Source organism: Rutidosis leptorrhynchoides, chromosome 4 (genome assembly GCF_046630445.1).
Source record: "Rutidosis leptorrhynchoides isolate AG116_Rl617_1_P2 chromosome 4, CSIRO_AGI_Rlap_v1, whole genome shotgun sequence".
Lineage (NCBI taxonomy): Eukaryota > Viridiplantae > Streptophyta > Magnoliopsida > Asterales > Asteraceae > Rutidosis > Rutidosis leptorrhynchoides.
This window is the reverse complement of record NC_092336.1, coordinates 139,832,835-139,848,196: the sequence shown is the minus strand read 5'-3', so window position 1 is coordinate 139,848,196 and position 15,362 is coordinate 139,832,835. Positions and strand designations below refer to the sequence as shown.

At 33.1% G+C, this 15,362-nt stretch overlaps 1 protein-coding gene and 1 long non-coding RNA gene across 2 annotated transcripts; both read left to right on the top strand.

Annotated features, from left to right (window-relative positions):
- The first annotated feature begins 5,085 nt into the window (after positions 1–5,085).
- LOC139844843 (uncharacterized) lies at positions 5,086–7,326 on the top strand. The gene is made up of 3 exons (XR_011758112.1): positions 5,086–5,599; positions 6,503–6,796; positions 7,084–7,326. It is a non-coding gene; the product is annotated as an uncharacterized lncRNA (long non-coding RNA).
- Positions 7,327–13,636: 6,310 nt separating this feature from the next.
- LOC139841063 (probable F-box protein At3g25550) lies at positions 13,637–13,954 on the top strand. Its single transcript, XM_071831296.1, has one exon. It carries the CDS (start codon positions 13,637–13,639, stop codon positions 13,952–13,954), a length of 318 nt encoding a protein of 105 aa, XP_071687397.1.
- The last annotated feature ends 1,408 nt before the right edge of the window (positions 13,955–15,362 follow it).

Below are 15,362 nucleotides of genomic sequence, written 5' to 3'. Positions count from 1 at the left end.
ATATAGATACATGAAGAATAACCCTAGAAGTTTCTGGCGTAACTATACATTAAATGCTCAACCATTACCAACCAACTGCATTATAACAGAACTTAATATAAAAACCTATTAAAGGGTTTTTGTTTTTGACTTAACAAATAAGACACGTCTTAATTTAAAAAAGCAAATTTTCATTCAAGTCCTCAGTTTTTAATAGGGCAAATGGCCCGAAAAGGTAACGTAAGTTACCCAATTTGACAATCAAGATAATCCTCAATTTGCACAAGCCCGAAAAGAATTTCAATTTAATTTTTGCGCAACAAAAGGATTACGTGTTAAAAAAATTTAAAATTGAGGTAATTTTCGTCAAATTCATTAACGATTGTTAGTCAAAAATACACATTTGGTCCCTGAAATTTCTTAAAAGTTGTATCATCAGTACATCACCATCATCAAAATCTTAAAACATCAAAATCTTGCATCAGTTCACCTCCAATTTAATTTTTCTTATCACAGTTGAAAATCAAAATTAAACCTCTAAGATATAACAATTATTATAATCAAAATTACAGATCCAAAATCCAAATGTCACACGTCATAAACAAAAGTCCAAATCTAAATCTCACAAAACTCAACATTAAACTTTCAGATCTGATGTAAGCGGCTTGGGGGTTGCGTTTCACAGCTTCAATTCCTGGAGTACCACCATTTCGCCGGTGGCAACAACTCCGATGGATATCGAAGAACAAAATCCTCGCCGATGGTTGTATGAAGATATCGGCTATGGATGTTAGAAGTTCGAAGTCACCTAAATCTTCGCTAAAAATACTCGATTACTTGTGGCATCGTTTTGTTTTTAGATCTGATTCCATCTCGTTTTCGTTTTTAGATTTGATTTCCGGCATCTGATTCCATTTTCGTCTTCGGATCTGAATATAGAAAATAAATATGGTATGAAAACTCCTCAATTAAATGCACAGTATCATGTAATGTGGTAAACATGTAACTAGGATTTTATATGCACAATATCATCTTTTCGTTTGTATGTGAATTTTATATGAATAGTGTTTTGTTTGATTTGAGGAATTTTATAAAAGCATTCATGTTTCATTTACTATCATCACAGCTCCTTCAATCTTCCTTTAATCTTAAGCCTACTGATAAATATTCTAGTGATTAAGAAAAGTAGTGATAATGATTTGGTCTTTTAAATCTAGTTTGAAATGTTTCTATTTCAATTTGGCTTTTTTTTTTTTTTTTGAAGCTGATGATGATGATGGTGTTGAAGATGAGAAATTTAAATAATGATGAAGTAGGACTTTTGATGCAATCTTTTAACAAACTTTAGGGACCAATTGTGTAATTTTGACTGACGATCATTAATGAATTTGACGATGTTATCTTTTCTCCGAAGTTTTTAAAATTAAAATCCTTTTCGGGCATCTTTTTTTGGGGTTACTTTGATTGTCAAATTTGACAACATAGTTTACCTTTTCGGGCCATTTGCCCTTTTTAATAACTGCTATTTTAACTACCCACTTCTAAGGTTAATTTAGTAAATTTAATTATTCAGACGTTTCTTTAGCCCAAAAAACAAACAATAATTATTTATTCATCAAATAATTTTTTCAGATGTCATATATATATATATTTAGACAAAAGGACTTAATAAGAAAAAAAAACAAACGGGAAGCCATGGTTACTTTTGTTCTTTTAACCCTTAATTCAATCTGATGTCAATTAATTATTAGACTGTATCTAACGCCACGTCAGATTGCTGGCGTCAGATGAGGTGGAGCGAGGTTGACACGTCTGACGGAGTTATCGCAGCGTCACTTTTTGAAGGATCTGAGCGTGAGTCAACTATTTGACGAAGAAGGCAGCGGCGTGACTTTTTGATCCAACCAATCACATAATTACTGTAATTATATTTTTATAATTTTATTATTTTTCTTCCCAAATTTTCAATCAGATTTTACCACCACACCCTCCAAATATTTGACACAAAAACTTGATATTTTGGGTTAACGGGGGTCAGATAAAGTCACAGTCAAAAACCCACTTTTTCATCAAAAAATGCACAATCCGACTCTGACGTCACAGTCAGAGTTAGGAATAGTCTTGAAGGCCTATGATCCAACATATATTGGGTTAACACCAAGTTTAATTTTTAATACATTAGAGCCTAACAGATCATTGATTTATAAAAACAATCCAACTTGAATTTAAAAATCTCAAGAATCCCCAAAACTCTCTCATAAACCCTAATAATAATCGTAAAAAGCGGCAACTTCATTATTATATCTATTAGATTTATATTACTCCGTATCTTCTAAACCTGCTATTCTCCATTCCGCCTTTTATATTTTTCTAATCAAACGCAATTTTTTTTTTATTCTAATGGATGATGTGGTTGAGGAGATACTTGCAAGATTGGATCCAGAAGATGTTCTCCGATGCAAGAGTGTTTGTAAGTCATGGTATAAATTTATATCATCTGATTATTTTGTTAAAGCTCATCTTAAACGTAGCCACATTAACAATGGTGAACATGGATATTTAAGAATTTATATATGCCGAGAAGAATATATTTGTTCCTGTGATGGGCTTGTTTGCATCATATATAATGATGATGAGTTTTTAGTAACTAATCCTTGTACTAGAGAGGTTAGAAACCTGCCAAAGATTCCTTACAATGACAGGAGAAATTTATGTTGGGGTTTTGGTTATGATTCTACTACGGATGATTACAAGGTTGTTGTCGGCATTCATAAAAAAAAGCATCATACAAGCTTTCAAGTGTTATCTTTAAAATCAAATGAATGAAAATTCATTGGAGACGGCCATTATTCTTCTACCGATCATTATTTAGATTATAATCGTAGGTATTCTAATGATGGTTTTTTATACGATGGGGCCCTGCATTGGTATGTGGATGATACGAAGAAGAATACGACAATTATTCTTTCTTTTGATTTATCTCTAGAGAAATTCAAAGAAATCCCCAACCTAATGACACGGTGTTTGGATTAGATTTCGATCAATTCGTGTTCGTATGCTTGATTTAAGATGATCAGTGATTATGTATATGTATGTATATGTAATGAAGATGATGATGAACACAAGATGAATCTGAATCTGTTTCAATCAATACATTGTGCCAAGATTAGGATACAATAGGTTGAGAGAGAATTGGTAAACTAGGTGAAAGTGTTGGTGTAAGTGTGAGTGACAAGTGAGTGAAAGCTTATGTTCTAAGCTAGCAACTAGGTATTTATACTTCCTTATTACAACAACAAATCATATCTATATATTAGACCTAACAATCTCCCCCTTAGATGTGATTTGTTGTTGATCATCTTCGTACTCTTGTGCTCTCAGGGGTCTTGAGGATCTCTTTGATGTCATGAACTCTCCCCCTTGAAATATGCTCAGTTGTTGTCTGAAAATGAAGAATCTTTTTCTTTTAAAAGCTTTTCCATTGTCGGATATGAATGATCACAATGCACACCACCTTTTGATCATGACTTTGTTTCTCCCCCTCGGTGTGCGTTGTACAAATATGTCTTTATTGATTTGAGAGGTGTGTAGGAAAGAGCTTGCTTGACGACTTTCTTAAGCTCCCCCTTGAAGGATGAATCATCGTGCTCCCCCTCAATCGGACATAGGGAGTTCGAATTGTTGTTGGGAAGAGTTTGTGTTGGGGATTTTGTGCGGAAGTTTAAGTAGTGGGGTTTTCGGTTAGCTTTGTCATTATTTTTGGTGTACATTTTGTAGGTTTGGTCGATGTGATTAATTGATCTTGCATTCCATCGAGGTTGGATCTTGATTTGAAAATGTTTTGGTTTAGCTTGAATCAAATGTCGTGGTTTAAGAGAAAATAACTCTTTGAATGAGTACTTAAGTGGTTTTGAACGTGTTTTAACAATCGGTGTTTTGTTGGATTTGACGGATGAACTCTCTGAATAAGATTGCTTTGGTTTATGGGAAAACCATCCGTATTGATCACGAAATCCGGTGAGTTCTCCATCTTGCCCATAAGTAGGTTCCAAAAATGGTTGATTTAGCTTGGTTTGGTAACGGGAATAAATTCGCTCTCCGCGAGAAACAAATTTGTGAGGTTGAGTAACCTTAGGGATATCTGTTGAAGTAGCCTTTTCCTCAGCCGTAAGAAAAGAGCATACTGATTCTGAAATATTCGGTTCATTGAATTCTGGGATTTCAACTTGTATACCCATCGACACCATTGTTGGTTTGGGAGTTGGCGTTGATTTAACATCTAACTCATGTTGCAAATCCGAAATGCATTTTTCAAAGTCAAGAGTTGACATTCGATTAAGAGTTTGAACACGATCAAAATCAGCGTGGAGTTGTAGAATGGCCTTAGAATCAAACTCACGTTCGGACTTGAGATGATTATTTTCAGCTTGAAGAGACTGAATTGTCTGAGCTAAAAAATCGTTTTCCAATTTGAGCTGTTTATTTTCTTGTAGTAGCTTCTTATTTTGTGCTAGAAGCTTCTCAAGTTGTATAGATTGAGATGTGATTTGCTTTATAAGCAATTGCTCGAGTTTAAAATGATACACATCGTCATCATCAATGTCTTTCAACAAAACTGCATCATTACCATTAAAATCTGGTGTTGGTGGTATAACGGAAGAAATACTTGTCATTTGAAGTCGATGCAAGAAACTGTAGTTGAAAGTCTTCTAGAATTAATGAATCCTAAACGTATGCGAACTTCTGAAAATTTCGTTTGAATTTTAACGAAAATCGTTGAATTTTCTGACTCCGTTAATCCTTTCGTTTTTGTGGACCTGAGCTGAATTGGATTCACTAGTAATGTGTTGGGCTTGTGATATAATGTAGATAAATGGGCCTAGCTTGCTGCTACAGTACTGATAGATTTCAAAAATAAAAGAATATAGAGTTTTGAACTTGCGATATGTCGAATACAAACCAAGGTGTTAACCAGATGAGCATTCTTACATTTGTGAAATATGATGCAACTGAGAGTTTAAATCCCTTGATTCTGATTTGAGCTTCTTCCCCAAAATAAAAACAAGCACGAACCAGTTCTCTTCACAAAAACAAATCACACTTAAATTCTTTTTCTTCCTCAATCGTCCTGAACCAAAACGTATAATCCCACTTATTTGATTCGATCAAGGTTCAATACTCATTGAAACTATCTTCTTCTTCTTCAATCAATTCAATTTTTTATTTTTTATTTTAAATCAAAGATGAACCCTAACTTTTCAATTCTTTCAAATTGACATGATAGTCTTCAATCAATTGATGCTATGTTCTATGATGATGGTTATGAAGATGATTCTAACAAAAATTGGGCAGAGTGACGTTGCTTTTGGTTCAATTTGGTAAAATAGACACACGGTCGATTGAGTATTGACAATCGGTCGGTTGTGATTGACAAACGGTCGATTGAGGTTGACAAACGGTCGATGGAGGGTGACACACTCGACCGATGGTGTTCTTCAGGTTTTTGAGAGTTAGTTCAGTTTCCGATGACCGAAGGTGGTGGCTAACGGTGGTGCTATGGCGGAGAAAGTTCAAAAATGCGAATTAGATTACAAAATTATACAGAAAGCTACTTTTGAAGGTACAGAATACAACTATGATCTCACTTTTTCATCAAAACCTCTGTATTGATCGATTCAATCAGAGTTCTTACAAAACTTTTTCGCACAGTAATTTTCGAAATTAGAACTCGATTTATGGATTTAGCTTCTGAAATTTGGAATGAGTATTCATTAGTGTTAACAAATAGTAGAAGAAAAGCAACGTGTGGAGGAATGTTTTCTTGATTAATTACCAAATAAACTGAGGCCTATTTATAGGCAATTACATAACTGAAAGAAACCACAACTAAAGTCACGATCAATCATGAAACCATGATCAACATAAAACAAAAACTGACTCCTAAATAATAGGACAAACTTTGACTATGACTCTATCTAAATAAACATTAAAATAACATGCTGAATAAATAAAATGCTAACAATTAGATGATGTGAAACCTTTCTACATTAACAGAATTGATCAAAACAACAAAATTCGCCAAAAATCAGTTTGAAACTTGAAAAACGTAAAATCGGATTTTCTGATCGAATTTGAACACGAATTTGATCTGGATCGTTGTAGGCTAGCTACTTACGCTCTGATACCACATGTTTGGATTAGATTTCGATCAATTCGTGTTCGTATGCTTGATTTAAGATGATCAGTGATTACGTATATGTATGTATATGTAATGAAGATGATGATGAACACAAGATGAATCTGAATCTGTTTCAATCAATACATTGTGCCAAGATTAGGATACAATAGGTTGAGAGAGAATTGGTAAACTAGGTGAAAGTGTTGGTGTAAGTGTGAGTGACGAGTGAGTGAAAGCTTATGTTCTAAGCTAGCAACTAGGTATTTATACTTCCTTATTACAACAACAAATCATATCTATATATTAGACCTAACACACGGAATATGTATGTGATGATCAAAACAGACTAGGGATGTTTGAAGAACGTCTATGCATACTTCGATGCCGAAGAGTATGGGTGATGAATAACTATAGTTGTTGGCAACTTATCTCGAGTGATTACGAAGGTATTCAGTATGCTTATGCCACTACTGCCTACCAACTCGTTTGCTCTTCAGATGACACTTTGTGTTTATATGATGATGATGATTATCAGTGGGAGAGTTTGTATCATATTACTCGACCAATATTTGTCAAGTCACTTGTATCTCCAAATAACAATACGAGTCGTCTAAAAGTGGATTCTAGCTCTGATGAACGGTAAGGCAGACTCTAATTATTGTTAACGCTTCTTTTATTAAATACATGATGGTTAGGTATGGACCATATATATTCTGCTTTCTTATTACATATCATGTATGTAAGTTCTTTTTGATGATAATTGATTGCTTGTTTATATTTATATTGCTGATAAATTGGGTTCTAAATGGACGTGTTTTATATATTTTTGGGTGCCATTTTTCTAATGGTTGGTAGTAACAGAAGATTTTAAATTGTTAACTAATTTGTTTTCTTTTTCTTTCTGATTTTCTATTTGGTATCCTCAGTTAATAAAGGGACATCCTCGAGCTAGTTCTAGTGGAAAGGGCTACTGTTGATGCTGTTCAAGTATTCCATTTTGTATTCTATTCTTTTTGGGTCTTTGGTTTCAGTGGAACGTGTAGCTAATAGATTTAGGGTGTGCTTGCTTGGAGGTTTTAGGAGGTAGGGAATGGAAATGATTATCATTAATATTGCTTGGTTTAATTTTATATAATCAATCATTACCCACTACTAGGTAATACCCCATTACCCACTAAATTGGGGGTTATGAAACTTGGTAATGAACTTTTACGGAGTAACATTTAACAAATTCACTCTTCCCTTATTTTCTCTATCTTACTTATTATTTCCATTTTAATTTTATTAAAACATTCCTATATTCTCATATAAATAATAAATAATAACAAATAATTATAAGTTATATCATTCATTGTTACTGTGCGTAATAATAAACATACATGTATTAACAATATTTCGAGTAGTATATTAACGAAGCTTATCTTGATGCTGTTAAAAACTTCATATCTATGTCTGAATACCAAAAAACCTACGTACATAATGTACATACATTATCAGTATGTATTTATATATGTGGGTACATATACATACACATATACATATAAATATAGTTATATTTAAAAAACTATTTATCTCTAAATATATTGAAATTAGAATTTAAACTGATTATATATTGTAATTGTATTGCATCAATGATAATGGAAATACTAGTTAATGGATTGGTATTCCCTTAGTATTCCCATTGTATTCCTATTCCCTTTCCCATTACCATTACCTAGTTTGTACCAAGCATGCCCTCAATAAGTTATGTGTGGTGATTTTATAAGATTATCTATCTACCGATTATTTTATCAATATCAGATTGTGTTAATAATAATGCTTTATATATGGTCTCTTTAAGTTTTTCTTACATTATATTAGTTTACTAGTTTTCTGAGCCTGTGCGTTGCACGGCAGTTGTACAAATTAATACTTCGTATTCGATAACGTTAATATTAATATTTTATCAAATTTATAATACAAATACAATGAAAAAAAATCTTTTATTGCTGATAATATTTGTATCGAAAACATTATTATTGAATACTAACGTGAACACGTGCATCAGTTTTACAACTTAATATTCGCTAACGTTAGTATTGATTATGATTAAATGTATAATAAAGTTACAATGAAAAAAACCGTTTATTACTAATAACATTTGTATCGAAAATATTAGTATTCAATACTAATGCATAGATTATGAGCCCGTTTATGTGACAGATTTTTATTTAAATATACAAATATAATGGCCTTTAATTATTAATGTATTAAATTTAATAAATAATAATTAAAATATAACAACCTATCATATTAAAATTAAATGATAAGATATGTGTCCTTATATTTTTAATAAAATAACGAATATAAGTCCAATGTAGAAATCTCTAGTTTAAGTTTATACCATGCCTCCATGTTTACATATTGATAAACCCAATTTATATATCTTTAATTTAAAATTAATACGGAATACATGTTTTTTATAATAACGAATTTATTGAGAATTTATACCATGTCTCCATGTTTACGTATTGATAAACCCTTATAGATCTCTAATTTAAATTTAATGCGGAATACATGTTTTTTATAATAACGAATTTATTGATTAGAGATCTTATTATATATTTAAATTATTATATTGTGATTCTAAATGTAATTAAATAGAATATTATGAAAATTACATACCTTTAATTCAGGGAGTTATTTTGGGTAGTTATTAATTCGCATTATTTAGCTCAGTTTAATTAAGAAAATGAGACGTAGGATTATTTAATTTAATTTAAATGAGAAATTGACACGTGTGCAAATTTAATCCAGATTAATTGAGAAATTGACACGTAAGAGTATTAGCACGCGCTTTATAATAATGTATGTATATAGATAGATATCCCTTCTCAAAATACATGCAGTTAGAAAGTGTTCTATTAGTCTGTCTTATATTTCAGCCATTGCTTATATAGTTATATGAATCCGTTGATTCAGTTTTGGTTCATTTTCAACAGTTAGTACTTTATAAGAAACAAAACTTGCTACCCACCCATCATGCATTCATGCCCAATACTTTCTTATTATCATACTCTGTAACGCGATCGTTTTTCACTATCTGGTTCTCAAACGAGTTTCCAGTTCTTGCATCCACCGATCATCCATTAGATGAATAGACCTAGAAATCATACCTTCCATCAATTTACATAATTGGAGCGATTTTAAAATAGTAATGGAATCATAATAGCAACCATTCATATCGTAAGCCTCTTTTGGAATTAGACCGATTTCAAAATTAACCCAATTGATAAGAAAATATTGTATAAAATAGCCCCATCGAAATGTTGCCACATATATAAGGCACCTTAACTGGAGACCATCTGAAACTAACTCGAATTAACGAAACTTAACAGAGGGTCTAACTGTGACTGAACAAAACTTGACAGAGTTCTAACTGCCAGTTACCTGTTGAAATATGGATCAGGTATAATATGACTTGGGTTGAGTATGGGTTTGAATCAGAATCTAACTGTTATATTATGGGCTTGAGTTATGGGTAAAAAAACATGGGTCGGGTATAATATGAGTTCGAACTGGATCAGTTTTGAACTTTGATATCCCGAGAATTGATCTAAACTCAAATTAGATGATCAAATCATTCGATATTTAATTTTTTAATTTGATGCACATGAAGAACAGTTTTGAATGAAATTCAAGCCTAAATCACGATCTAACCTCAAAATTTAATGAAATTCAAGCCATATAGTTTCTATGATTCATTCGAAGCCCAATGATTCTCTTAATTCGTTAAATTAACCGTCAAATCTCTCCAACGACCTCAACCAGTTGACTTTTTGCGTAAAGTCAACTGTTTATGATCTGGACATGGATTGTTTAGACCATCCACAATGCAGCATGATAGCCTCAAAATCTCCACCATCACGCCCCTATCACGCCACTATGGGGCGTGATGGGATGAAAAAATGGTGGGCGTGATGGGAGCATCACATGATAGAAAAATGGCGTGAAGAAAGGATCAACCAATCAGAATTAGATAAATGCATTTACATTTTAATTAAATCAATAAAAATAATAAAATAACTCCATCACACAACCATCACCCCATACCACTACAAATTCCATCACGCCATCGCCTTTGCCAAATCAGCACTATACCCCACAAAAACACTCCATCACGCTCCATCCCCCGTCACCACTAAAAATGGTCTTAGGAAGTTCCAAATCAGCACGTGTTGTGAATTCTATATAACGCCCTTAAACTTAGATAAGAAAACGATTTTTTTTACAATATGCGGTGCATTTTGGGTAAATGCGGCGCACCAAAATGCCAAATGCGGCTCATGTATATGCTAACTTGGACCCCATTGAAGTCAGTAGCAAATATGCCGCGCATTTATCCAAAAAATGCGGCACATCTTGACCTGGTGCTGCATTTTCACTTCGAAAACTCCATTTTTGACCCATATAAGCAATACCCAACATAATTACAATCACAACACTTTCATAACCTGTTTGTTAAACATAAACACGACATTATCATTCATAAAACATTCATAATGTGTATCTTGATCACGTAAGACCCATTAAACAACTTAAACAAATCATTTGGTTCCATAACAATAACTTGACATGTTTCATACAAAATACAAGTTTTAGACATGGCATCAATAAGCGGTTATCATCGAGCTAGTTTCAATAGGGACTTGCATTACCACTTAGTACGTGCCCAAAATGCTCCGCTAATTTACACTGGTTCTTTACCTTCGCGATGTCCTTTTGAACCTATAAAGATATAATCATAACAAGGGGGTAAGCTTACATGCTTAGTGAGTTATAGGCAAGTAAAAGGAATGACTTTACATAACATATCATAACATAAGCAAAATCATTTACTAAACCTTTCAACCCGAGGGTTGCTCATAGATATCAGATCCCATTTAAAACATACCGTAGACGCAACTTACTAAGATTACCCTAGTAATTGTGCCTAAGCTAATCACAACCATAGACATACACATATGTCTAAGCTCACCTTATCACATAACATACATAAATAAACACATCACGTGTCTAAGCTAAAAATCATACCATAGACACAATCATTAGGCGAACCTAATGATTATGCCTAAGCTAAACATCAACCATAGACTTCACTACTAGGAAAGTCTAGTAGTAGCGTCTAAGCTAACTAACTAGTGACTTAGTCACCACCCTCTTGCACGGGTGCAATCCGGAAGCACTAAGTCACTCTTGACCCGCCCAATTTACCCTCTATAAACTCACCTTGTACAATTGCACTTCCTTGATTGTTTTTAGCTCAATTGAGCTAATCTCGTCAATTTCACAAATGACTAATCAACTAGATTATCTTTAAACTAGTTAACCTCTTACATTTTCATTCAAGCTATTTCATAGTAACAAACAAGTTTAGTCTCATTAAATAGCTTACCACATTTATACATTTAACACTTTTAATTCTCTTAAGCATCTTATACCCTATCATTAACTTAACATTTCAGTTTTATACTACAAGTATTAATCATTTTTTCTATATGTTCAAAACATTAAACTTCCACTTTCCTTTCGTCAAAATACATACTTTTCTTTCTTTTAAGCATTACAACAAACAGTTGATGTGCACAAGTTCAATTAAACTTTCAACATAGCAAAAATCATCTTCTTCACAAGTCTTGTAGTTGCACAAGTTTGTGCATAATCTATACCTCACTCTTCATACAAATTCAATTTAAGTGTAATCTAACCAAAATTCATATTAGAACAAAACCCCAAAATCACATATATCCAAAATCAACTAGAACTTTCACATGAACTCTTAAATTCAAAATTAAACTTCCAATAAGCATAAACTTCATGTTAAATCATGTTTTAAACACACTTACTACATAAATTTGAGCCAACTTCAAGTATAGAGTTCATCTTAAACTTTCTTTAAAAACCCTAACTTTAGCTAGAAAGAATGAAATGGAATAACTTGGCACCTTTGAAAAATAGATATAGCAAGGTCTTAGATTCAACTATTGCATGTATCTTGAGGCTTGAATCCCTATCTTCTTCTCCTTGGTCGATTTTTACATGCACACACACACTAGCTGTGTTTTCTTGTTTTGAAGGTGAACTAAAATGTGTTCTAGGATTTACTCTAAGTATGGGTCCTCTTTCCCCACTTAACACAATCAGTCCCTCCCCACCATAACTATCATAGTGAAAGTTCTAAACTTAACTTTAAGTCACTAGCCCTTAACAACTATTAACCAACGGTCTTATTTATTTCTATTTCTTATTACAAGAAAATACCCAATACACATTAATATATAATTAAATTCCTATAAAATATTACCTTAAATTTTTTGGGATGTCGCATTCTAGAACTTCAAAGTCATCAACTTGAGACGGAGAGTCAAGTAAATGACCCGAAAAACCAGTCCTATCTATCTTTAAACAACCAGATATTCCTTTATTGCCAAATAAAGTTGATCGATGCAGCAAACACTAGCACAAGAATTTTTTGAGTCAACGACCCAGGTTTAATATACATTAGAGTTTTTATCTTATTTATCCCTATTAAACTTTAATATAACGTATTTCCCCATATAAATTAAAAAATATCAATTATACCCTATTTAAACCCCTAAATCAATTGTACATATCCATAAACTAATTCGTGGTTTTATATAAAACCTAAAAGACCATCAAGCCCTCAGATCGTGAATCACTCCCGCCCTTTTTCTTCTCAGCGGCTCATGATTCCCTCCAGCAAAACACTACATATAGCGAATAACTTCCTAAATCAATCATCAATCATATTCATCCAATTTCATCTATTAAAGGTTTTTCAAGGTTAGATCCCTAAATTTTGTTTCAAACGTGTTGATTTCTGTTGTAGTGATCACATACGTATACTTTGGACTTGTGATGTGTTGTTGTATGTGAATAAGTTTATGGCATAAAATTATCTAGCATTTAAAAACTGGAGTGATCAACAGATAAAATTCATAATTATTTTTTGTAAGTATTTATCTAGCATTTTTTGTAAGTATTTATAATTAAACTAATTAAAATAAAATACACCTTAAAATAAAATATACATTAAACTAAAATACACCTTAAGCAACTTTTAATATGTTTCCTCTTAGCTTATCTTGACATTAGAAAAGGACTTATGATTATAATATACTACTATTATTTTATTATTAAGTATATATTAGGTTAAACACCGAGATTAATTTTTAAAATCTTAAAGCCCAATAAAATCATTGATTCATAAAAACCATCGAAGCTAAGTTCAAAATCACAACAATCCCCAAAACCCTTTTATAAACCCTAATAATCATAAAACGCAGCAGCTTCATTATTATAATTTATATATCTATGTATAATAGATAATAATATCATATATAAATATTTATCATGTAAACGTGCTACATTCTGCCATTTATATTCTTCTAATTAAACGCATATTTTTTTTAAATTACAATGAATGATGTGCTTGAGGAGATACTTGCAAGATTGGATGTGAAAGATGTTGTTCGATGCAAGAGTGTTTGTAAGTCATGGTATGATTTAATATCATCTACTTATTTTGTTAAATCTCATCTTAAACATAGCTACATAAAGAAACATGAGCATGGATATTTAAGAGTTGCTTTTCGCGGAGGATTTAGTCTGGTTGGTTCATGTGATGGGCTTGTTTGCATCTCTTCTAATGATGATGATCAGTTATTACTAACTAATCCTTCCACTCGAGAGGTTAGAAAACTGCCAATGCCTCGTATCAAGTACAGGGGAAAATGAAGATTTCCAGCCTACAATCTAGAAGCCCACCTTCTAGATATTCAAAGTAGGCAACCTTGACAACTCATATGGAAGTAGCAAAGATGAACACGATGACGGCCGCCCACCATCTCCGTTCACACGACACCTTCCTCATTCACACCATTCCACCGCCACCAAAGTTTTAGTATAAATAGAGGTTGAAACCTCAATTGTAAATTATCCCAAATCACTCAGAGAAGTGTAATCACAACCTAGAGAGTGTGTGTGAGCTTGAGAGTTTTTTTTGTAAGAGTTTTGTAATACTCTGTAAATCTATTCTTGTGAGTAATAGAGTTGTTTTTCTCTCAAATTTGTATCTCCCAACGTCCAGGCGATCCTCTCTTCCTAACAAGTGGTATCAAGAGCTTGGTTAGAGACGTTGGTTGAGTTTTTGGGTTTTCGGAAGTTTTCTCATAATTCAATTTTGAGTGTACCATTGGATTCGTCTCGCCGAACCGAGCCCAACGCAAAAAACGGCGACTTAAACGGAGTTATAACGAGCCCAAAAAACGCGGTCAAAATTTGGTCAACTTGCCGGAATCTCGCCGGAGAAGACGACCGGTGCCGGAGTTTTTGCCGGAGAAGACGATCACTGTAGCAATTCACTGTAGCAGCAGGCGGCTCTGTAGCGGTACTGTAGCGGTACTGTAGCGGTACTGTAGCAATTCTGAAATTTTACAATTTGGTCCCTAAAATTTTCAGAATTTCATTTTTAGTCCCTGAAGTTTATAAAAATTATAATTTTGCCCCGTAAGTGGAATTTAAGCGGCGAAGTGTCTATTCCACCATTTTCAACCGTTTCGGACGTAACGGTGATCTCTGTTTTCTACAATTCAACCCCGTTTGTGTTGAAAAATTATTTGTAAGGTGATCATGTTCACAGAAGAGTCAACATCATCTTCCGGAGCTACGATTATGCTCACAGCCACAAACTACACGCTGTGGAAACCTCGAATGGAAGATCTCCTCAGCTGTAAGGATTTGTTCGATTCTATTGAATTGAAGGGTATAAACCCTGATTCTGCCAAAGAGAAAGAGTGGAAGAAATCAAACCGAAAAACTATTGGTCAGATCCGTCAATGGATTGATCATAGTGTCTTCCACCATGTTGCACAAGAGACAGACGCATATGTCCTCTGGAAAAAGTTGGAGGACATGTACCAGGCCAAGACTGAAATGTCCCGTTCTTATTGATTAAAAACGTTCCATATTAATTGATTTCGTTGCGAGGTTTTGACCTCTATATGAGACGTTTTTCAAAGACTGCATTCATTTTTAAACAAACCATAACCTTTATTTCATCAATAAAGGTTTAAAAAGCTTTACGTAGATTATCAAATAATGATAATCTAATATATCCTGTTTACACACGACCATTACATAATGG

Excerpts from the sequence above, each read along its gene's own strand:
- LOC139841063 (XM_071831296.1), top strand. The coding sequence starts at position 13,637 with ATGAATGATGTGCTTGAGGAGATACTTGCAAGATTGGATGTGAAAGAT.